General features: G+C 44.2%; 1 protein-coding gene across 9 annotated transcripts in view; it reads left to right on the forward strand.

Annotated features, from left to right (window-relative positions):
- The window catches only part of EBF1 (EBF transcription factor 1), a 265,144-nt gene that overhangs the window by 2,222 nt on the left and 238,661 nt on the right, over window positions 1-24,261 (forward strand). For all 9 annotated transcript variants that reach the window (XM_074552027.1, XM_074552028.1, XM_074552029.1 and 6 more), the window contains exons 2-6: window positions 49-205; window positions 515-578; window positions 731-786; window positions 9,774-9,847; window positions 16,526-16,594. In XM_074552027.1, coding sequence (XP_074408128.1) covers window positions 49-205; window positions 515-578; window positions 731-786; window positions 9,774-9,847; window positions 16,526-16,594 — 420 coding nt within the window. The remainder of the gene's footprint in view (window positions 1-48; window positions 206-514; window positions 579-730; window positions 787-9,773; window positions 9,848-16,525; window positions 16,595-24,261) is intronic.

The raw sequence follows: 24,261 nt of genomic DNA on the forward strand, positions 1-24,261 counted from the left end.
AGGCCGCGGTGTCGGAGCTGCCGCTAACCCGCGTGTTTCTGGTCCCAGCGGAGTGGGTCTGGCCCGGGCTCACTTCGAGAAGCAGCCGCCTTCCAACCTGAGGAAGTCCAACTTTTTCCACTTCGTCCTGGCTCTGTACGACCGACAGGGGCAGCCCGTGGAGATCGAGCGCACCGCCTTCGTGGGCTTTGTGGAGAAGGAGAAGGTGAGTACCCTGGTGCCCCGTGGGGGCTCGGCCGCCTCTCCGGGGCCCTCCCCGCTCCGCTCCCTCGGGGCCGCGACACCGGCTGGTCCCGGGAGCCACGGCAGCCTCCCGGACGCCTCAGTCTTCCCCTGTCCCGGAGGGCAGACGAGGAGGGGATGTCCCCTGTTCCCTCGCTATGCCCGGGGCAGGGCAGAGAGCTGAGAGCTGCCCCATCCAACCCCGGGGACACCCGGCCTGCGAGTGATGGAGAAGCTCCATTGATACTGTTTTCTTTTTCCCTCCGGCCTCCCGTGTCGCCTTTGACTTCAGGAAGCCAACAGCGAAAAGACCAACAACGGGATCCACTACCGCCTGCAGCTGCTCTACAGCAATGGTAAGGGCTGGCAGTCCCCCGGTGTGCAGAGCCCAGCAGCGCCCGGGTTCCCCCGGTTCCCCTCGGCTCCTAGCGGGGACACGGGCGGCCCCGGCAGGCCCGAGCCCTCGGGCGAGCCCCGGCGCGCTGCTCACGGCTATGCCTTGTTTCAGGGATCAGGACCGAGCAGGATTTCTACGTGCGGCTCATCGACTCCATGACCAAGCAGGTGGGTGCTGCGGGGCGGCCGCCGAGCGGGGGGCGGCAGCCGTCGGGGCGGCCCCGGGAGCCAAACCCGCCCCCGCGGCGGGGCCGCTCTGCCCGCCGGGGCCGGGACGGAGCCTCCGCCTCCCGCGGGCACGGCCGCGCTCCCGCTCCGGGCAAACACCGGGCTGCGGGGCGGCCAGCGGGGCCCGCGGGACCTGCCTGCTGCTGCTGGGCTGCCGGAGAAAAATACAGGCGGCCCTCCACGGTCCCAGCCAGGGCTGCGGATGGTTTTGCCGCCTAATTAATAAGAATTAACCTCCGGCCTGCGGCAGCCCCCAGCGCCGCCGGCATAGGCGCTGCCCGGCGCGGGGCTCTGTCGCTCCGGCCGCTGCCGCCGGCTGCAGGAGGAGCGGTTGTGTCGCGACACGTTCGTGTGTCGGAATAGACCCCAGAATCGCGGCGCGGGCAGCGGCGAGCTCGGTGTCGGACTCGGGGAGGGCAGCAGGGCTTGTCAGTGGATTAATCCTCATTTTAAGTCTGTTCTTTAGCTCTCCCAAGCAGAGTAATAATCGTGCGTGCCTACCTGTAAAAAATACTTTTCTGTTTAAAACCAGTATTTTTACGAAGGGACTATCTGAGCAAATCGATTCTCTCTCTCCTTTCTTTTTTTCCTTCTTTCCCTTTTTTAATTGTTACTCTGTTTTTTTTTTTCTGCTCCTGTCAGAATATTTTTCTCTTAGAATATGTTTCTTTTAAATAGTTGGGATCGCTTTTGAGCGTTTTAATTCTTAAAATGTGTTTCTTCCCCTCCTAATCTGTTTTACTTGTTAAAGAAAATTCTTAAATTTTATTTAAGGAAAACATTAAGGGGTTATTTTTTGTACCGCTAGGAAACGTCAGTCCTTGTATGTTGTCTGCAGGGACAAAACTCTTGGCTTGTATTTGGGTTTCTTTTCTACAGCAAAACATAAAGCTCTAAGGGCTGAGTTTGTTTTACAAAACTCTCTTTGATGGTCCCAAAACATCTTTTCCTGCTATTGAAGACTGTCTTTCAACAGAAAAAAAAAAAAAAAAAAAAGAAAAAAAAAAGAAATAGGGAACTTGGGTGAATTTTACTAGACAATCCACTATGCATCTGAACTCTGTTATACTGTACGCTTCCAAACAGAGCCCGTTCCTTGTAGGAATTAAACCAGCAGCCACATACCCTTCTTCTTAAAAAATCCTGGAAAGCGTTTGCTGTCATTCCCTGGTTTTCAGGCACAAATTGGTTAGTTTGTGTTAAAAGTAACAAAATCTCCCTGAAATGTGAACTCTTTTTAGTCCTTTTGGAGTTTGTGTATTTCAGTGTAGATCGTGTGAGAGAGACTATCAATAAATATTATCTTTAAATAGCTTTCCTATCGTTACGGAAATGCAGAAACCTCTGGTCATAATCCTGTTGAAAACAGAGCCCTGAACTCATGGAGAGCAGTGGATTCAAAATAATTTTCTTAACAAAGGCATCTTGCATATGAAGAGTTCATCCTAAGGCACTGTTTGACCTCTTGGTCTCTCATTATTATCAAGTCATCAGAGGGTCTTTGGAGAGAAAGGGGAAAAAGAAAACCCCGAGATACAGTTTATTTGTAAGACCTACCGTGTAGCTTTAAAGCACGTTCACAATGAAGAAGCAGGAGAAAAAAAATCTGTCTGATTTCAGGAAGTCTTAGAAAAACAAAGTTAGTGCAAATTACAGATTTTGGGAAAAGTGCAGTGGGGTTGAGAAGCGAGGCTTTTAGAACAAAAGCTCTCTGAGCTTAGATTGAAAAACGGGGAGCAAAAGGCTGTTTTAGATGCAAACATGTTTGCTTACATATTAATTTCATATCTGTAGTTTCTTTAGGCATGACTATAATTGCTTATGAAAAATAGGGCATTGTCATGTCACAACTGTGGCATGTGCCGCTCCAAATTTTTTCGGGGGCCAGACACTAAATTCTCCTTCTTGTCCTTTTTTAATTCTCTCTTTTCAAAAGTGAAATTATTTCAGAGTTGGGATTGCGTCGGTTACTGAATGCTTATTAGGAAGTGAAGTACAACACATGACAGAAGCTCACCCAAATGTTGAATATATCATTTATATTTTATGACAGTGAATTATATAGAAGATTCTCAAGTAACTTTCAAATCATCAAACTGTAATTAAATATTGCAAAGACTGTCTGAAAATTCTTTAATTTTTAATGAAAGTTAAATATATATTGTCAGTCTACTTGAAGGTGTAGTATTTTAATGCATGACGCTCAGAACAAATTGGATAATGAAATGATTACTTTTAAATGAAACTGTTGCAGAAGCATACACGTTTCAGCTGGCAAGTATCTGCTCAGTCCTCACACACGCACATTCACACACTCGATAATTGTGAATTCCCAGACTGAAATTACAGCTACTCTGAGGTTTCTGGTGGCAAATTAAAAATCCCACAGAAGCAAAGCTTGAATGAGTTAGGTTCCCCAGATCATACAGGAAAGTATCTGTGGCTTTTTTTTAAATATTAATTTTTTATTATTATTTTTTAATACGGACACATCAGATTTAAATATATTCTCTTTGTGTCACGGTTACAAATTGCGAGGTTTTGTACGGTTGCGGATTATTAAGTTAGGTAAGATAAAATAAAAGCCCTTCTGCAAATCAGACCTGGATTTCTGTGCTTAGGATTGCTGCTCAGAGATTTAATGTGAATGTCCTATTAGCAGCATGTGTTAGAGCAGTAGGTAGGCAGGGCTTGGCTATGCTGGGGGCTGTGTATGTACCAGAGAGGAGATGTTCCTGCTCCTGACTGTTCCTGCTCTGCTAACCCAGGGATTTGTTTGTGTGGCTGTGCCCAGCTAAGAAACTCATAGCAAGAGTTCCTGGGTGGAACAGAGGGATCTCCGTGTCCTGGTGTGTGTGTGTGTGTGTGTGTGTGTGTTTCTCTGTCAGCTGTGGAGCAGGATGGGAAGTGGGGCTGGAGGGTGGCACCAGGAGCTGTGGTGGGAGCTGCATCCCAGGCAGAGCTGGCTGTGGGATGAGCTGTGCACGCGCTGCCCCGAGCAGGAGCTCGGGCTGCACGGGCATTCCTTGGGAACTGGGGCTGTGGGACTTCCAAACGGGAAACCCAGCCAGGCTTGGTCTCAGAGTGCCTCATTTTGGGGTGTGTTTGGGGAACTGTGCTTTGGTGGTGGCCCCGGAGAAGCGCTGGGTGAAATGGGAATTACGTGGCTTTCGGGGTCTCGCTGAGTTTCTGAAATGTGTCCCCGTCACTTAAAAACTGTAAATGCTGCACACAAATCATTCCTGTGGCAGAGAAGTTCCTTCCAGTTCAGGCAACAACATTCGGTGTCAGTACTGGCTTAATTAAATTTTCTTTTATGTTATATTGGCACCTCATTTTATGTCAGGATCGCATTCCTAATGCGCTCAAAACCCTGTAGGACCCCAAACTTTATAGCTGTTGCTTTCCGTAAGGCAGCAGCTCCTCCCGCAGAAGATCTGCCTCTAACGATGATGCATTTCAAAATTGCCTGCAAAACGTGAAATATGTCTGCTCTAATAAAACTGGAGTTTTTAGGCAACTCAAGGGATTTTAATATGTTTGTGGAGAAGAGATGCCTTCTATTTCTTTGGCTGTATTTTCATAAAGTTGAGGTATTTCACTATTAGGAAAGATGGAGGAAATAAATCTGAAATACTTGTTCCGCACCCATTTTTCCTTCAGTTATTCTCATCCATAAGATATAATGGATGCTAATATGGCTCAGGCATCTTGAGAATCATAAGTTTTGCTCGATGGCTATTGTCTATTGCTGAGAGAACTCATGAGTCAAAAATCCTTCCTTCAGACTTAAACCCTGTTTATATTTGGATTTTTTTTCCAGAGCTATAACTCTGGATGCAAATGGTTTTTCTGTTGACTTGTCTGTCATTCTCTGATGTCTGCAGATATTTGATCAGCTCTATTCTGTGCATGGCATGGCCCTTCTCTGGCAGCTACACGCATGGGAAAAAAAAATGTTATCAATAAGTTCAGAGGAGCCTCAGCAGACTCGGAGAAATTTCACACAAACATAAAACAAAACCTAACCCCTGTGACGGGGAAAGTTTACATTGCACCAGATTTTAGCAGCTTTCTTGTGCCTTTGGTGAGATGTCAGAAGCGCAGGTGATTTTAATTTTCTTGTACAGAGAGGAATGGAGAAGTTTGGAATTTGCATGCATGATCAGGACCTGTGTTTGGGAAAATGTAAACTCATCACAGTGGAAAATGTGTTGTTTGGAGTCTGAGGGTGAAAACAAAGCTGAGGATTTTGGAGAGACTGCCTGAGCCAGATGGCCTGGTGCATTCCCAGTCTGGCAGCCCAACTGCTCCCTCCTGTATAATATACAGCCATTTGTTCTGGGATATTTACGCTAGAGCTGTTTCCATGTGAATGTTTGAAAACCATTAAAAATGAACATATTAGGAGAGATAAATTTATTTAATTTGTGTGAATACGTTGATAAGCAGGCTGTGAATCAAAGGCAGAGGGAGACTGGATAAAATAATTAGATGCTTCTGAATTGTGTGTGGAGAGGCAGAGCAAGAACTCCCTGTCCTGGCCCCGGGACCAGCTCCGCGCTGCTTGTCCGGGATAAACCTCCCCGGGATGGGTCGAGGTTTTGCCTGGGGAAGGGGTAAAACCTCGGGTAATTGAGGGTTAAGGATTCAAAGCCAAATAAATGTAATTCACAGTATTTTCTCTGTAGATATACAGTGGATACAAGCCTAATCCTCTCTGGGTAAAATTCTGGCCCATCTGAAGTCAATTGCAAAGCGCCTATTGAATTCGGTGGGGCCAGGATTTTATTTTCTCCCTGTGTGTACAGCTGTAAACGTCATTCCAAATCATTTTAGTTCTGTTTTGGAAAAGACCCTAATTTTAATGAGTTTTCCCTTCTCTTTTATTTCGGTAAGGGAGATACTTTGTTTTGTGAGGCAGATGGAATCTGAAAGCAAGTGGATTTAGATGCACATTGGTGATTTCTCTCCTTCTCTTACTCTTTTAAAATCAAGGCCATGACATAACTGAGTAATATAATGACCATGATCTCATTCCTTCAAGATTGTTTTTCGTCCAGTTCTGAAAGCAGGATTGCTTGACTGGCAAACTGACACCAGGAGACGATTCTGCCCTCACTTGTACCAGCATAAATCTGGATTTATTCAGGAATAGTTAAGAACAAAATCAGCCTCTGTATTTTTCCGGCTTGTTTGTAGATTATTTTATTGCTTTATCTTACTGCATCTACTGGGGAAAAAGTAGATTAAATGAGAACTGAAGCCTTGACTTGTGTATCGCCCCCATTCCTTTTTATTTTTTATTTCTTATTATTTTTTTTTATTCATGAAGTCTGACAGTGAAAAGTTTAGGTGAATTTTTGGACGTACTTCACTGTGATGCGCTCAATGCAGTAATTTTTATTTGCTGTTAAGCAGTGAATTGAATTTGATTTAACTTTTTATGCAGCTTTTTTTAAATAGAAGAAGGGAAGTCATATTTTTGACACAAATTTTTCGGGGCCGGATTTTGAGTTCTGTTTGTGCATGGGTGACTGTTACTCACTGGGACTTCTTGCAGGAAGGTTACTTGGGTGAGTAACAGCTGGCAAAATGGAAGATAAATTTTGTGGAGAAATGTTTAAGTTGTTCAGGAGAAGAAATGCTATTTTCAAGTGCTTATGAATTATCACCGAGTTAAAACGACATGAAGTAAACAAAAAGAAAAAACCCAAAGTCTATAATTTTGCATTTCCTTTGCTGGTGTTTTGTTGTGCAACTCTGATGTGTATCTGCAGGCTTATTTTTAGCTCTGCTGTGGTCTAAGTTTATGCACTGTAACTTTCACTTTGTCTCTCATTAATGTGATCCCTATTTGACAAAATCACGACGACGTTAGTGCGACAGGGAACCCTGACGCAATCTCCCTGTTTCAAAACCCGAACTTAAAAACCGCTTGATTTATATAAAAAAAAAAAAATCAAGATATTTTTGTTAAAAAGAGCAGCTTCTCAAATCCGAGAGTTAAACATTTTCACAACAGTAACGTAGTAGACCCTTCCTGTAAAAATACTTCTGGCAGCTCTAACGATCTGAAACTTTAGCAGTTCCTGTTTCCTTTTTGAAACTAATTGTAGAATTAATGCTTCAGAGCGGCGCGGTTTGCGAGGCGGTCGAGTATCGGCAGGGCTCTCGGGCAGCCATTCATGGGGGCACACAGTTGGTGCTCCACACAAGTAAATGGGGACACAGGAGTGGGGAGATGGGGATGAGCTGCTCAGAAAGGAAAAGTCATTTCAGTCCCCAGCTCGTCCTCCCGCTCCCCAGAATTTCCTAGGAATTCCTGCAGGAATAGGGCAGGCAAGGGGAGCCGCGTTTGACGCGGAGAAAACAAAATGTGCACGGGTGCAACTTCGATAATTGAATGCAAATAAAGTGAGAAGCAAATCCTTAACGTGGAGGGAGGCAGAAGAATGTCATGCACGCAAAGAAGGGATCACTGATGCTAAACACAACAGACAAGGTGATTATGTACCACAGTGTTGACTCTGCCCGTTCATTATTGCTATTTAGTTGAGTTATTTAAGCAGCTACCTGGAGGTTAAGTAAGCACAGCAGCAGGAAGGGGAGAGGAGGAGAGAGGGCAGGGGGAAAAAAGAAAGTAAATTTTGCGTTCTGGTTTGTCACTTCATTGGCTCCACTGGCAACAAGCTAACCCATCCTGGGTAAATTTATTTTCATATTTGGAAGTATCAGAAGAACGAGCTAAGTCCAGCAGTCCTCTCCTCCCATGTCATGTTGTGATTGTCTGGAGGTGACAGGAGGGCTGGTGGTGTTTATCCCCACTAGAGGCCTCAGAAGTAGATCTGCTCTTTTTCCTCCTGCTCTGCATTCTCAGAGGGAGATTATTTTTTAACTGTTGATGAAGTCCAAGAAGTGCCATGAGCTTCCTCCTTGCCTGGCCTGTCCCACTGCCAGGTGGAACCTGATCTGGGGTTTTCTGGAGTCTTTGCAATGTCCCCGCTGACTGACCCCACCAGGTGTCAGCCAGTTACTTCAGTTCTCTGGCTTTGCCCAGAAGAAGCTTCTCCCCCATCTTCCCCACTAATGCTGGGAATGAGGCTCTTCTGAATTTGCCCACCTCCTGCTATAATCCATGTAATTCCACTTTCCAAGGCTTCTTGCAAACCATCAGTATCTCTCTTGGGCACTGATGTGGAAGTAGCTCAAGGTGGAATTCTAGCTGGGGTCAGGGTGTTGCTGGTGTCTGTGCTGGGGGGACTTTCTGTGCATCCCTGTTTTCCCACTGCTGGGTTCACAGCTGTTGTCCCTCACTGCTGGAAATGAGGGGGCAGAAGCCAGGTGAGGCTCTGGGCCCATTAGTGGCAATTAGTGGCAGCCTCTGTTTTATCAGCTATAAAAGCCCAGCCCAGAAGCTCCTAGGTTTTTGGGGAAGTCTTGTAGCAAAACTGAAGTTAAAAAGTTAAAACTACCAAAGGTAACACAGGTCTATTCATGGTATTATTTATGGAAGTATTAAGGAATTTTATAATGCATTATATTAATATTGCGTGTTGCCATTTAAATTGTGTAAGGGTCAGTGCATGCTACTTCAGATTTGTGTGCTTTGAGATTTGTGCCCCTTCTGGAAGTGCCACACCTCTTACCTTTTGTGGGTTACATTTGTAAGGACTAGAAAAACAGTTTGTTCTATATTAAGGTAACTTCCTTTTCTGTCACTATTTTCTATGCTTCCATTTCAACTAGATCTCATTCTTTACAATGTGTTTCATCCATAGAGCACACTTCTTAAATTTCAGTCTCTATTTTATTGTTAGCTCTAGAGAGACCCATCTCAGTTGTCATTTTACCTGCTGAGTTTTTTCCCCCAATTTCTTGTTTTAAATTCTGTGCTTTAGAGGCTGCAAAGGTCACACCAGGCTCAAGGGCAGTGCTGATGCTCAGCTGCAGGGGTGGTCATCCCTCCAAGCCTGGGGCTCCGATCCCAGCTCTGGAGTGCCATTCTAAAAGATTTAGAAACCTCAGTGGCAGCAAAAGATGCTGTTGCAAGGGAAACTCCACTCTTGTTTGCTGCTGGGGGGCTGGTGCCTGGGAGCAGGGCTGGCTGGAAAACATGACTCTGTGGGGCTGAGCTGGAAATCCTGTCCCACAGGGGCTGTGAGCACTAACCCAGCTCGTGGGTAACGCCGATCCCTTGCTGCTGGTGGGAGCGAACGTAGACTGCTCTTGAAATGTGAACACTCTGCCTTTCCACAGTTTTAGCTTAAAGGATTCTCCCTGTCTCCCTGTTGTGCTGTCTCAGAGTCAAATTTCTCAAGCTGGTTGATCCTCTGTTTGTTTTGGTCTCCTCTGCTCTGGTAGGGCCTTCTCCTCACTTATTTATACCCCTGGAACTCCGGAGGTGCTCTCTGGAAAGTGCTGGATCAGGAGGTTCAAGGGAAGAATCAGGCCCAGGCTCTTTCTCAGGAGCTACCAGGAAAATGCCTGGGCTGTGCAGCTTTTGTAATTAAAAATGCATGAGCTCTCTTTTCTGCCTTTTTTTTTTTTTTTTAATGAATAGGACCCAAAGTATACCAAGCCTTGCTGTTTTTTTTTTCTTTCTCTCTTTTTTACCCCCCTTCTTTTTAATGCTATTAGGTTTATATTTTATTCTGAATTGAAAAGAAAATTGTGGTTGTCTTGACTACTAAAAAAACCCATCCTACACACTGCTGGAGAGATGTGCAACAGAGAGGAGGGAATTTAGCTGTACTCAGCTTGTGTTGTTTTACAACTGCAGGTCTTGGAGCAGGTTTGGTGGCGATGCCAGCTCTCTTTAGCCTGAGCTGTGGTTTGTAACTCGCTGAGCCTTTGCTTACCGTGACGTGTTTTGATTTTCTCCAAACTCAACCTTATGTACAACTAAAAATGTGTTTTATTTCTAGGCAATAGTATATGAAGGCCAAGACAAGAACCCAGAAATGTGCCGAGTTCTGCTCACGCATGAAATAATGTGCAGGTAAGAAATACCCCTCTTCCAGTTAATTAGTGATGAGAAGATGAATCTGTCTCCCAAAATCTAGGTTGAACCTACAGCTATTTTCGGACTTAAATTTATCTTTCTTGCATTAAACAATCCCAAAATAACACAGTTCGGTGTGTGTAATTAGCAGCAAGGTCTCAGTTGTCACACTAGTTTTCAATTATTTATAAAGAGTTATTCTTAACAGAATGCTGCTGGTTTTCATTTAGACACTGTAGCCCACAAAAGGTCTCCTCACCGAAATTAACAGTCTATTATAGTCTTGTAGCAATAAACGTCTCTGTCCCCAATTCCCAACAAAAACTCCTCAGCAAAATGACAAAATAGTATTTATTTTTTTCTGGGTGTGCATTAAGGAGTGAGGTCAGGAGGTTCTTTTGTCCTGGTTGCTGCTCACATGGGGTCTCTCCTTGGCCACAGTGGAGCAGCTGAAACTTCTCTGTGCAAAAGATATCATCTTCTTGATTTTCTTTAAACTTCCCCATGCAGATTTGGGTCTGCCCAGAGCTCTCTTGCCCTGCCTGGGGCTGGTGACTTTAATTCAGTCAAATATCTTCTCCCCCAAACTTCTGCAGCTGCTTCCTTCTCTGTTCTGGCTGATTGAAGTAGGTGAAGCCTCCTCTACTTCCTTTTTACCACAGACCCCTTCTCCACCTCAGAGAGCTTGACCTCTCAGTCTCATTAAAGTTAGTGGGTGTTTTTTGCATGTCTGAAAAAATCATTTGTTACATGTTATTCGATGGCAGAAAATAATTCCCTGGTGGAAGACGAGGCGTTCTTGCATAAGCTCATTGTTACAATCAGTTGTTTTAAGACTGTAAAAATGCCATTGCATGCGTTGTAACTTTTACAAAACACATTTACTAAAAAGGAGTAACTTGAGGGTAAAAACTAGTACCCACTTCTAAAAGAATAAACTTGGATGAGGGTTTCCTGGCAGGGGAGAGTCTTTGACAAAATACTCAGATGGAAACTTCTCTGTTGGTTGATTTTTTTTTTTTTTTTTCCCTAAATTCTTGGGATCTGCATGTTTTGTCCTCCACTGACAGCTCCTCCTGCTAAAACCCTGCTGGGGGGTAGCACCCCATGATGAAGGCAGAGGAGTTGCTCTCCTTGCTCTGCCAGCTTGGGTGAAACCCTGCACAGCTTCCCCCCTCCTTCCTTGCAGCAGGATTTTGGGGGATTTTAGTTTTCATGTCTTGCTTTTCTAGGCTGCTTCTTTCAAGAAACCAAAAACATCGGTTTGCAGCTCCAAGAGGTGCCTGAGCCTCTGCTGCCATTGGGAGCCTCTGTTGCTTTGCTGAGGACTCCAGGCCACTTCTGCCTTTTCAAATGGAATCCCAGTCATGTTGACAACTTGTAATTGTCCTAAAATTCATTGACCCAATTAGCACGACTTGCACACTGGATACCTAGCTAGGAACAATTCATGGAAATATTAAAGGAGGCCCCTGACCTGATAAGACTCAAGTGCCTTTTACTTTTCTCCTGTAACTGGCCAGTAAAACAGTGGGACTGGGCACCTGAGTAAAATTGAGGACAAGTTCAAGTGCCTGCAGTGTCAGGGTCTGAATCTGCCATTAGTCCTGGGTGATGTGTCCTCCTGATCCTTAACCAGCAAGGTTTGGTGGTAGGAATGACTCACTGAGCCAGAATCAACTACTTTAAAGAATTAATTTCCTCACAGATACTTCAGAAAGATGAAGTGTAAGAAGTAAATTAAAACTTTATATAGTGGGCTGAGTTTTAACCAGAAGACCAAAAGCTCACATCACAGATTTATAGCCATTCAATATATTTTGACTGAGAGAAAATTATTTCTGTTCTGGGAACATGGAAAGATGTGCAGTCATTCCCTTTATTAAAGCACTTTGTACTTTCTTTGTTCTTAAAATGCACTGGCTCAGGAGCTGTATTCTTCTCCTATTTATTTACTACTAGCCCATGTTTTATGTTTCATGGCCATAAGGTGGAGGAGTAGAAAAAACTCAAACTGACTGTAGTAGGCAAATGTTGTGTTCCTGACGGGGTGGGGGAGACATATTCAAATTTCTTACAGCTCGTATTAGATATTTCCCATTTCCTTTGCTGCCCATACGTGTGTAAGAGGGTGCTGTTTGTTTACCAGGCCGCTTGACCCTATTGCACAAATCTGTCATCTATTGTGCTGCTAACACGCTTTTAAATTGCAAATCTGATGCTCTTTAGGGGTCTAGAATGGGAAAAAATTCTCTCTCCACACCATTCTGTTTCTCTTGATTTCTTGCCTGTTGTAAGTGGAAGTTGGGATGTGCTGAATTTGCACCAGGGGTGCAAATGCAGCCTCAATTATAAGCATAAAATTAGAGTCTGTTCCCCATTAATCAGCCCAGCTAATTGCTATGCACTACCATTAGCCATATGGTGTGAAAGACAGCTTGCTCTCCCTAAGATGAAATTTCTTCATTTCAGACATGAAATAGTGAGGGCTCTGTATTTTAAAATAGCTTGTTTTAGATATTTAATTTCTAAACAACTTTCAGCAGTGCTTTCTATCAAGGCTAACTGCACAATAAAACTTTGCATTTATGTGACAAAGCTGGGTATTTATAGTGTACTACAGCTACGGCACGGAGGAGACAAAGAATTCAAATGTGTAAGAGAGTCCTGGCTGTGGTAGGAGAGCGAAGCTGAGGTTTGCTTCAGGTAGCTGTTTATTTCAAAGGATTTCATTGTGTTTTGTCAGATATAAAAATCTATGCTGTTGGTGAAAATGTTAATAGCTGGGGAGAATTCACAACCTCAGTGGAATTTATTAGTATTGTAGGCAGCATGGGGAGGGACATCTATAGTTAATATTGCCTCAACAATTTCCATTATGAAACCTTCAGTGGCTTACAGCTTTGCCAAACTTAAACTGTTCTGGCTGAAATATCCTTTGCAGGGTGTCAGCCTCAGGCTGACTTTCTTTGGAAAGTTTCAGCTAAAATGGTTCAGTGATTTCTGAGAATGAGGTTGGAGTAAAATATGGGTTTTGTCTGTGTAAAAAAAGATCCTACAGCTGTTTTGGCAGGGGGGTCCCACACCTCCATGCTACAGGGCGAGGAGCCTGTTTGGGGCAGGGATGCCATAGATCCTGATGGCATCTTGGGACCTTGTGTACCTACCACCCAGCCGGGCAGCCAATGTCTCCTTGGTGCTGGCCAGGTGCCATGGGCCCCAAATTCCTCATTGTTCATTGTCCCTGGGATGCACAAAGCAGGGCTCCTTCACGGGGACGCTCCGGCTGCCGCGCCAGGCCCCGCATGGCAAGGGAGGCTCTGGGGTGAGCAGGCCTTGTCCCGAGGGCCTGGGCTGAGATCCTTGCAGAAGGGAAGAGGAGGAGGATGATGGGGAGCAAGGAGACAGCAGAGCAGCAGGTCACCAGAGGGCTGGGGTGAGGAGAAAGGCAGCAATAAAAGCTGGGGGTGGTGGTGGCCTGAGGAGGAGTGGGATAGGGATGGTGAGGGGCTCGGGAACGAGCCATGAGGATGGCAAAAACTGCAGGAGCTGGAAATGCTGGGAGGCTGCATTACTACCAAGGATTACTGGATTAAAAACAAGCAAACCCCACCCCACCAATAAATCAATTTATGTAGGCTTTTCATGTGGGCCAGCATGGCATTGTGTCCGAGCTGTGGCTCCTGGCCCCACCTGGGGAGAGGTGTCATGGAAGACCAGCAAAGATGAGTCCTTGTCCTCACGGCTGCAAGGAGCTGGCACTCCCTGCTCTTACACAGAGCCTTGCTGGGAGCTGGAGGGTTTCTGAGTGGTTTGGAGAAGCTCCTGGGAATTTTAAAATTCTTTCAGGGAAAGGAGAAAGGGTGCTGAATATTTAGGAACTTATTTCCAATTGCTAAGTAGGCACTAAAAGCCAAAGCTTTTGAGGGAAATTGAATTAAAAGCACTTTTAACCAGGTCTGAAACTCAAGATCTGCGTGATGTTTTAATTCTCTGCGTAGAAAAACTAGAGTGAAGAGACCTCCAATTCAGCTGTTGCAGGGAGGGGAAAAAACCCAAAAGGCAAATTAAATTCTAAAATATAATTCTCTAGATCATGGAGGAACATTCAGGGCCTCCTTTCATGCCAGAGAGCCACCCGATGGTGGGATGTGCCAGCCATGCAGCCCCTCCCCATCACCCTCAGACTGTGGTCATGGAGTGAGGTCTCCTGCTATCCCCTAGGACTATTGGGGGGCACTTTTGGGAGAGTACCCCAATTAAGGGGCCACCTGAGGAGCAGCGAAGAATTTCCCCTACTCTCAAAGCTGGGTAGTCCCCGTTGGGCAGTGCCTGACCCTTGTGGCAGGAGGTGAGACCGAGGTGTCCCTGTCCCCAAGCCCCCGTGGCTGCCTCTCTCTCTGGGTTAATGCCCAGGAAGGTGCCAACCTCTGAGCCCCCTGGTGTGGATGCTGGTATTTGCCCATCTCGTGCTGGGAGCCTGGGAACCTTTGCTTGCCTGAGTAAGTGTGGCAATTTCTGTCCCTCCAGTCTGCTGGGAGAATGTCAGGACTAGCCCTGATTCACTTCAGTCACAAGAACTGCATTGTCTTAACTTGTGCCAACTCTGGTTCTAATTACATTTTAATCATTTAAAAATGATTAGCAGTTTTTATTGCCTTGTTTGTGGGTAAATTTTCTCACCCCACACATTCTAGCTGCACTCCAATGACAAGTCCTTTTATAGGCAAAAAAGCCCCTGAACGTCCCCATGACTATTTACCTACAGCATATTTTATTCCTTCCTAAATTTTAATACTTTCAGGGTGCCAAGGCTCTGGCATTTTCTGGTGGATCAATTGTGGTATTGTGCTGTAAAATTAAGCAGTTTTTTTTGGCAATTCCAAACAATGTGACTTCCACCAAAATGAAGATACCGCACATGTGTTAACTGTGAAAAGTTTCAGCCCTGAATAGTTGCCTTGAAGCTTTTTGCGGTGAAGAGAATTATGTATTTTCCTCTCTTTGAAAACAAAATTATTATTTTTTTAAAAGCCATGTTTAAACAGGCTGTTTTTGTAAAAGGCCCCTTTTTTGTTATCTTTAGTGTGGTTAGTTGCTTTATTGCTAATCTTGGTGGGTAACTGTATATTATTCACTCTATTGTTCAGCAACACAAGAGAACCTTTGTCATACTCCCAACAAGGCTATTTATATAGCATGGCACTGCTGAGGGCTTCTTCCTGCCCTGATGTTCTTCCACCTTCTGGGGAAAGGAAAATAGTTCATCTGAGAGGGAGAGTGAGCAGTGGTCCCTCCTGACAGCTGCTGAAATACAGGCGAGGTGCAGGTCCCCAGGATGCCACTGGGAACAAACTTAGTGGTTTTCAGGATTTGGTTGTGTGTGATTGAGGCTGACCAGAAAGTTTATTGAACCTGAGATGTGCCCAGGTCTGGCCAGGGAGAGCAGCCGGGGTGGTTCTCACTGCCTGACACTTGGTGCCATCATGGGATGGGGTCCCTGCAGCTGCCCATGCTTTGTCCAGCAGGTCCTTAGGGACAAAAAGGACTTGGGAAAGTCAGGAACATCTTGATTTTTAATTTTTTTTTTATTTTTTTATTTCTTGAAGCCTTGACTTCAGTGGGGGAGTTTCTGTTAAGGTACATCAGCAAACAGGATCTTTCCTTGTGAGATAGGGGTTTCCTCCCTGGGGTGAGTGGGTGGGTGAAATCTAAAGGCTTTGCTGACCTTTGTGGCTGTGATTTGGTCTCGTGGGTTTACATGGGCTGGTGGGAAGAGCAGGGCATCTCCCTGCCACAGCTCCAGAGGCACCAGGAGGGATTCCCACCTGGAGCAGGAACGTGCACCTCACCTACAAACTCACCAGCAATATATTTACACCTCCTTACCAAAAACAACCCTTGACAAGGAATCATCAAAACCCACCAACTTAACTTCTCTTAGGAAACAATGAGCCACCTTAGCTCAAAAAGAATCCCAGCCTCGAGGTCAGCCATGGAGCAGAGCTTTGGGAGACAGAGCTTATATTTCACATGCCTGCTTTGTATCTGACCTGACGCAGGGCAGCAGCCGCCGGAGCAGAGCTCTCCGTGGCATTAGTGATCATTAACATGCTCGGAAAACTTGGGGAAACAGGCGCGCTCGAGCATAAAAAGCTGCTGCTGCTGCTTGCATTTCAGCTCCCCCATTAACACCAGTGCTTCTTAGAGGGAGAATAATTGTGCTTTCGGAGTTTGGGGGGGAGGCTTGCCAGTAGCTGGGAATTGTGTGGAAGCGGGAATATCTTGTGGATGTGTAACACAAGCGTTAAGCAAATGTAAAAACCAGGCTCAGCAGGGAAAAATCTGCCTTATTTTGTGTGCCAGCGTCTGCGGGACAACTGTTAAACCCCGCGGAAAAGAAGCTACAAACAGGCAGCTCTCCCTGTTTTGGGCAATCCTTGAATTATTATTTGTGAAAGGGGCAAAACCCCTCTCTTTTTATATTTTCCGTTGCTAACCAGCTGTGCAAGAAGTTAAACACCGTAATTAACCCATATGTGACCCAGTGCATTTGACTGATTTGCAGGCAGGGCCGGCAGGGTAACTCGAGCCGGCAATTTGAACCCAACATGTTCGTAATGATGATTTTACAGTGTAATGGTCGCACTAAATCCTTTCGCTTTTGCTCTGCAGCCGCTGTTGTGACAAGAAAAGCTGTGGCAACAGAAATGAGACTCCATCAGATCCAGTGATAATTGACAGGTAAGGACTGCTATTGTTTCCTTCCATTTTTTTTCCTCTTCCTCCCTCTCCTCATTATAATGAAACACCTGCCCCGTGTTGCTAATGGGGAAGAATTAGGAGGATATGTGGATGAAATTTTGGGTTTTTTGATACAGAATTAGTTGTGCTTTGCAGTTGTGATTGCCTTGGAAAGGCCATATGTGGGAAAATGTAGGGATACTGGAGAGCCCTGCGCTGTGGAGAGCTCCAGCTCTTGTAACTGATTCATGTGCATAAAGAGGAGATTTTTCTTTCTGACTTTCTGTGACTCAATTCACATGCTATGCCAGGGAAGCTTCAGGAATAAAATAATAATAGTTTGTGATTTATGAAATGTGGTTGGGTGCTTATAAATATTTAACTTTTATTTGAAAAATGTTTGAATCATTATCACTTAGCTACTGTAGTTCTGTTGGATGCAATCCATCTACATTTTAAGGCTTTTATTTATGCATAAAAACAGTTAAGAAAATAGATCTGCAATGTAAGGTTTTTTCCCTCCTCTTATTTTCTTTGGTTGGAATACTATTTTGACTGTATTGTCAGTTGATTAATTCATTTTTGCCTGTCTTAATTATTGTGTTTTTAAACAGATCCATATTGCTAATCTGACATCACTGAGTAAATCATTGTAGTACAATACATCTATTCCTGTTGTTCTGGGCCATGTGTAGTTTCTGTTGCTTGCCAATTATGCAAAATGGTAGCCAAAGAGCCATTTTTATATTTTTATTGTCCAAATGCGTTGTCCAAAGCTGTGTGGGATAGCCAGGGTATTGTGCAGCATTGCTCCAGAGGAGTTAAATGGCCACCAAACACCAAAAGGCTCTGTCAGGGCTGGGGAGAGCAACACCCTGCACTGAGCTGTGAACAGAGGGACCCCAAACACACAGGGAGGAGGGCACAGAGCTTTTGCCTCTCCTCGCATTGCTGTCTGAATTATGTTTGCTGTATGAAGTTCTTAGAATCTTCCATGCCAGAGCATCCATTTTATGAAAGAAGGTCAGGTGGGTTTGATGTGCTGTGGGCCCCACTGGAGAGCAGTCCAGAGCTTTGTGCTCATCCCAGCTCTCGGATGGGTTGGGTAGGAAAGTGCTTTTATTGGATGCTTATAGCAGATGTTTTGATTAGCTGTAATAAGTCATCCTGAGAATGTTTAAATCTCTGAAGATATCCCTATCTATTTTACTAGCCATATTTTCATCTTCTCTGAGCATCAGGTAGCACCAGAGGAAGTGTGTGTGGGGGAAAGCCCCCCAGTGAAACCTGTACAGAGCTGTGTTTTATAAGCATGCTGCAGAGCTGAACACTATAAACATGGTGTTAGAGTGGCATTTTGAGCAACATGAAAGCTACAAAATTCACATGAATTTTTCATTGTACTGGAAAGTGAGATGTTAAGATGCTAATGGCAGGTTTACAGAAATATTTTGTTTAACTATCTAGTATGCAAAACTGCCAGTTGCAGATAATTTTAAAGTTTGAAAGCCAGAGATGCTGTCTGTTACATGTTTCCTGCAAAATGAGGAAAATAGGTATAGAAAAAAAACTCCAGCTTTAGCTTGCTAGCAGTGATCCATACCTCAGTCTTTACATGAATTGATGCAATAGTTACCAGTTTTGAAGTTTCTTCTTAAAATGCAAGGTAAACACAATTCAAAGCTGATAACACAAACCCTGCCTTGCCACCCGCACTGAATCACACTTGGCTTGTGAATGGGTTAAGCTTTTAAGTTCTTCACTTGGTTTTAAATTGTGACTTTGATACAGGAGGTTGATATGACTGTGGTTTGAATAACACTTGATTTTGACCTGTTCCTGTGGGTTGCAATGGCATAAGAAATTTGACTCAGCAGTACTGTAATTAGCCCTCCCTGTGTTTTTGAAACAGGATTGTGTTACCTGGATTGCATTAGTGTGGCTTCTATTGTTGCCGCTTCGCATCTGTCCCAGTAGGGTACTTAAAACCTTTTCTTGGCTGGGGCTAGTTCAAACAATTTAGGCCAAGCAAGTATGTGCTTTATACAGTTAGTAGCTTTAGTGATGTTTCTTGTGACATTTATCCTATTCATTTTTCTTGTCCCCTTTGGTTTGGAAAGGATGAAGTGATTTCTACAGAGCCTTTTTACCTGAAAACGAGCCCTTTAAAATTGTTCTGTGATTAAAACGCCTGCACAAGTCAGGCCATGTGTTTGGTTGTGCTCCATTGTCACTTCTCCATGCACACAGTTTTTAACTATTATGTCAATTGGTATGCAAAGCCATATTTAGTTATTTTTATTTGCACTGAGCTTAGAGAACTCATTTACCATTTGGGCTAAAGCACTCCCACATGCCGGATGCTCTGATCAAGTCTTTGCCTATGGATTTAATCTAACTCTTGCATCAAATCTTGTGAATCCACAGACTCTGACCTAACATAGAGTTTAACACAGAATCTATCCATGAGATTTTTGACATATGCACTTACATGGAAATGTTATCCTCTTCTGACAAGTTGGAATACTATTTGGGATTGATTAATTCTCTTTGATGAGGCTGGAGGGACTCGGGATAGAGAGGGCTCTGGCTTTGTGGTGGTTTGGTGAACTTGGAGAAAAGGCTCTTTGGCAACTTCAAAGTTACATGTGCTGTATTCTCCTTCAAACCCTGGATATGTGTGAAATCAAATTGTATATTTCTCTTTAATGAAAATGTGGGTTTTGAGAAAGCAAGTCCGTAGCTGTGTTTGGAAAAAGGATATGACTTTATTCTTTATAAAATTGTTTTATACTTTGCTCTATTATAGTATCAGCAGATACAGCAGTGAAAGGGACCTAAAGAAATTTATACTCATATGAAATAGTGATTTAAATTTTCTCTGGAGAACAAAATTAGTTTATTATGATTACAGAGCAGTCATCCCAAGGAAGTTTCTTGGAAACCTGTGTCTGTATCATCTTCTTAGCACAGCCTGTATATTTTATTGCTAATCCAGTTACATGTGTTGAGATGAAGATCTGATGAACAGGAACTCATTTTAAAAGGGGTATTATTGTCACAATACAAATGCACAATTCCTCCTACGAGTGCAGTGGCAGGGCTGTATTGTAATCACACTTAAAGAAAACACAGAGCACTTCCTGTTATTAAATTAAATTCTAGATTGATTTAACTTTCAAATTGTAACTCATATTTGAATTTAAAAGGTTCGCAATAAAATTCCTGTGAAGAAATTGAATAAATTGTAGTTTTATTACCACTCTGGATATCCTGGTATCCTAACCTTTTTCCTTACAGTTATCTTAGTTCAATAAATAAAACCTCATTAGACTATTCCCATTTCAACGAGTTTATTAAATTTTACAGGAGTAATTAGCATAAGCTGTGCTAATTTTTCTGGAAGACTAATGAGAGAGCTTCCTAATTAGGTTTGCTTTGTAAGAATCAGAAAAGATGATAATGACAAAAGTCACATAGGGGAGAAAGTGGGGCTTTATGTTATTCCTTGGTTCAGGAAAAAGGCTCCTCTCTTGGCACGCTGTTCTGAACTTTTAAACCCAATTTACCATTGTCAGGACCGATATTTAATGGTGTTACCAGTGCCTGCTGGGGCTTCTTTACCTTTTATGGCTGCATCCAGTCAATAGGAGTCCTACTGACTGATAAAATAGGAATTGCCACTGCAACCCCAAATATAGCGGCAGAAAAAATATATTTACCATATACATCATATATATCCTGCTTGAGACATTGCATGGAAAAAGAGCTGAAACAGGCAGCTCCTGGCTCATCCCAAATTTTGCTTCTTCCCAGAGAACTTGAGCAGGCTGATGACAGTGACCTGGGATTGGCTTTGCTGATATTTACCAATTGAGGCAGGACCTGTAGTGAGACACTGTCTATATTTTGGGTTGGTGATCTTTAGGTGAGGTAGAAGTCAAGGGGTGTTGTGCTGGAGCTGCCCTGGGAGGGACTGTGTGACCTTTGATGGCAGGGGATGGCCAGGGCTTCTCCTGGCCCTGCTCTGGTGATACACTGAAGGTCTTCATGCGGCATTTTGGGTGCACTTTGGGAGCACTGAGGAGGTTTGTGCCTTTCCTGTGCCATCACAGCCATTGTCCATGGAGCAGGGGTGTGGATTCAGGGGTTGGAGGCTGTAATATTTCCTATACCTTCATATCAGATGACACCAAAGTACATTTTAATGCATGAGCTCCTACCAGAGACTGAAAGGCCTCTGTGTTTCCAGCATGTGCAGGATGCTCATCTGGGCTCTCTGTAACTTGTCTCAGCACACCCAGCCAACTTACCTACAGATGGGTTTGAAATCTTTCTGCCTGTAACCTGAAAAGTTTTATGTTTGTGGATAGAATTTCACTGTGCAAGGACATGAAAAACTCATTACCTCTGTTTTACTGCTTTACAAGTCATCAGGTAGTGGATTGTATTTTACAAGCCTGATCATCTTTTCATCCTAAATGCCAGGCAGGTGGAAAAGTGACTGGGAGGACTGTATCACACTCCCTGCATCCTCCCCACAAACACACTGCTTAAGTAGATGTGGCAAATAATGCATTTTGCAGTAGCTTTCAATGGCTGGAGAGAGGGGGAAGGAGATGCAGGGGAGGGGATGAGGTGGGTTTTGCTGAGGGATGCTTTGCTGCAGGGGATGGGGTCAGTGCTGCAGCTGATCCCCACCAGCCTGCAGGGACGTGGGCTCATCACGTGGCACAGCAAAGTGGCAGGAGATGCCAGGTGCTCTGGCAGTGGCTCCTTGGCAGGAGTGCAGGTTCCTGCCCTGTCCTGGTGCTCCCCTTGTCCCCCTGGCTGTGTGGGGTCAGGGGAAGCTGTGTCTGCCCCCCCTTGCTCGCACCAGGGATGGGCTGTGGGAGCCTGGGGGTCCCATCACTGCTGGCTCCTTGGGTGGCTTTTCCACAGAAGGAGCAGGAGGGCACGCATGGAGCCCTCTGATAGACATCCTAAGTGCAAAATGTCCCTGGCTGTGAATATTTGGCTGTTATCTGGAATTCTGTGCTGGAAAGCAGCCCACACCTCCCAGCTGCTGTGCCCCTTCCAGAGCTAGATGGGAGTTATTGATCCATCGGGGAGAGTCAGAGGAGCAGAAGCTGGGTGACAGAGCTACCCCCAGCACTGCACAGAGATGTCTCCCAGGCTGTCTTTTCAGGCTGTGCTGCCTAAACCCCCTGGGCCTCTGAGCAGGGTGTTCAGAGACAGAAGTTGGCCTCGAGTGCTTTATGTGAGCTCCGGGAGCCCACACATTTCTGAGAGGGGAGGGACCCAAACACACATCCTCCAGGATTTGCTTGTGATTGATGCAGCTGAGAAGCATTACCCAGAACATTTCCCACATGACTTAGGCAACCAAAGGCATTTTGAGCTCTTGTGAGATAAATGGGAGACTGATCAGTAGATGCTTCTCACACTGAGATTCAGGCTTGCATGCTTGCCTCTCTACGAGTGCTCCTCATGCATGTGGTGTCAGCCTTGTTTCTGGTGATGAAATCACTAGAGCTGGGGGTAACTTTGCAAGGATTCTTGCAAAAATCTCTTGGTTTCAGCCTGTTGGGGTTGGCACATATCACTGCTGCTTATAAATTCCTTTATTTTGCTCTTGGGGCTGAATGAACTTGGTCAGGGTCAAACCAGCTTCTGCTTATTGTTTGTTTGATTACTCTTCTCTCTGCCTCCAAGTACAAGAATTTTTGTGTGATCTCAGAAGCATTATGCAAAACCTTAATTTGGTCTGAGCTTCACTCAGAAGGTTTGTGAGTTTCTTAGCAAACCTGTTCTGAGTTTTCAGTTTGTTATTAAATCCCAAACCAGGCAAGCCTTATGTGGTTTTGGGTTTCACTGTAAACATTTCACACTACTCTAATAGTTACTTGCTTCTCTCAGTGATGCATTTTGAATACACAGCTAGTGTCTGGGGCTTTAGTTAACTGGGATCTTATGTTTGATTATTACTATTTCATAGAACTGGTGATGTATCAGAGGCCTCTATTGCAAAGCAGGCTCATTGTGCTGAATGCTCTGTAATTTCTAAGCAGGGAGATGATCCCCTTCCTGAAGAAAAAATGGTTGTCCTGATGCAGAGTAAAACTTGAGATTTTTCTAGGCAGACTAAAAAGCTTGTGTTAAATGTCCTGGGGATGAGGGGAGCTCAAGATTGCTGATTTTGGCATTTGTCTGTTAGAGCTCACCCACAGGCATGGGCTTGGCCAGCTGTGACTTGAGTGCACACATGGGATGGGCTGGCCCTGCTGCCCCAAGGCCAGTGTGTCCATGTCAGTGAGTCCCTTGGGCTCTTCCTGAAAATCTCCTCAGCAAGGGTTAACAAGTTTAGAGATTGAATTGGTTTGTTTTAGTCCTGAAGTCCATCCTGAAGACCCTGTGAATTTCCTTGTGCAAAGGAATCTAACTGAGACCTCATGGATTATTCTGCTGCTCCATTCTTGTGTCAGGGTTTGGTTATTTCAGGTTGGAGGTGCTTTAAAAATGTTGGTGCAGTGACCTCCTGCAGCACCAGGAAAGCTCTGAGTGCTCTGGCCCCAGTAGGAGCCCAGAGCCTGGCAGGAGGATCCATCCCTTTGTTTCTTGTCACAAAACTTCAAATGTGCTCTTCATACCTATCGATTTCTTAATATGAACTCCTTCTTCAAAGCGTGTCCTGCAGCAGGGAGGATGTGCTGGGCACAGTGGGCTCCAAGGCTCCATGCAGCTCAGTGCCAGCTCTTCTCTCTCAAGAGTGGGGATTTTTTGAGGGTGAAAAAAAACCCCCTGTCTTTTTCTCATATGCATATATATACACACATAGTTTCTGGAGTGGATAAATTTCCTCTTCCATCTTAACACCTGATTTATTTCCATATTTGCTGTCGCAGTGGGAATGCATACATGAATAAGAGCAATGGGGAAATGTATTTGCAAAGATCATCCTCAGTTTTAATGCAGATTAGCTAAAATTCCTTTGAACTTGAAAAATGTATCTCAGCTCTATCTCAGTGTTTACTGGATAAAAACACAACCCAAGCTTTATTCTGCAGGAGCTGAGGTGTGTGAGTAGTTTTCTTCATGTGAGTTTTCATAAATGTTTTCATGTTCCAGCCACCAAAATGTATTCTTATAAGTAATTGGCCACACTTATTTAAATAACTATGTTAAATTCACAGGCACTTCTGCCTGCTGGAAGTATTTAATTTTAATACAACATCTAACTAATAAAGTTAAAAGAGAGTAAGAAACACTTGTACGTTACTGTGCAAATCATGACTAAATTTCTAGAAATGTTTTTAACACTGTCCTCAGAAGGCAGCAAGTCTCTGTAGTAGTAGTGGGAAATGTTGGTATGAATTTTCCTCTTTCCTTGTAACATCGTGATATTTTTTCTGTAGCAGTTCTGGAAAAGTACAGAAAACCCATACAAAGTTCCCAGTGTGTCACATTAGCAACTTTGCATAGGTAGTTTGTGATCAGAATATATTACTGTATCAACTGGGTGTTTACTTTTTTGCTAAGGACAGTATTTTAGAGGTTTTTACCTTTTAAAGTGGAATGAATAATTTTCTATCCACTTTTTAAAAGCGGCATTTGGAAATAGGAAATGTGAATACGAATTTTCTGTTGCTGTTAATATGTGAATGATA

This window comes from Zonotrichia albicollis, chromosome 15 (assembly GCF_047830755.1).
Source record: "Zonotrichia albicollis isolate bZonAlb1 chromosome 15, bZonAlb1.hap1, whole genome shotgun sequence".
Classification (NCBI taxonomy): Eukaryota; Metazoa; Chordata; class Aves; order Passeriformes; family Passerellidae; genus Zonotrichia; species Zonotrichia albicollis.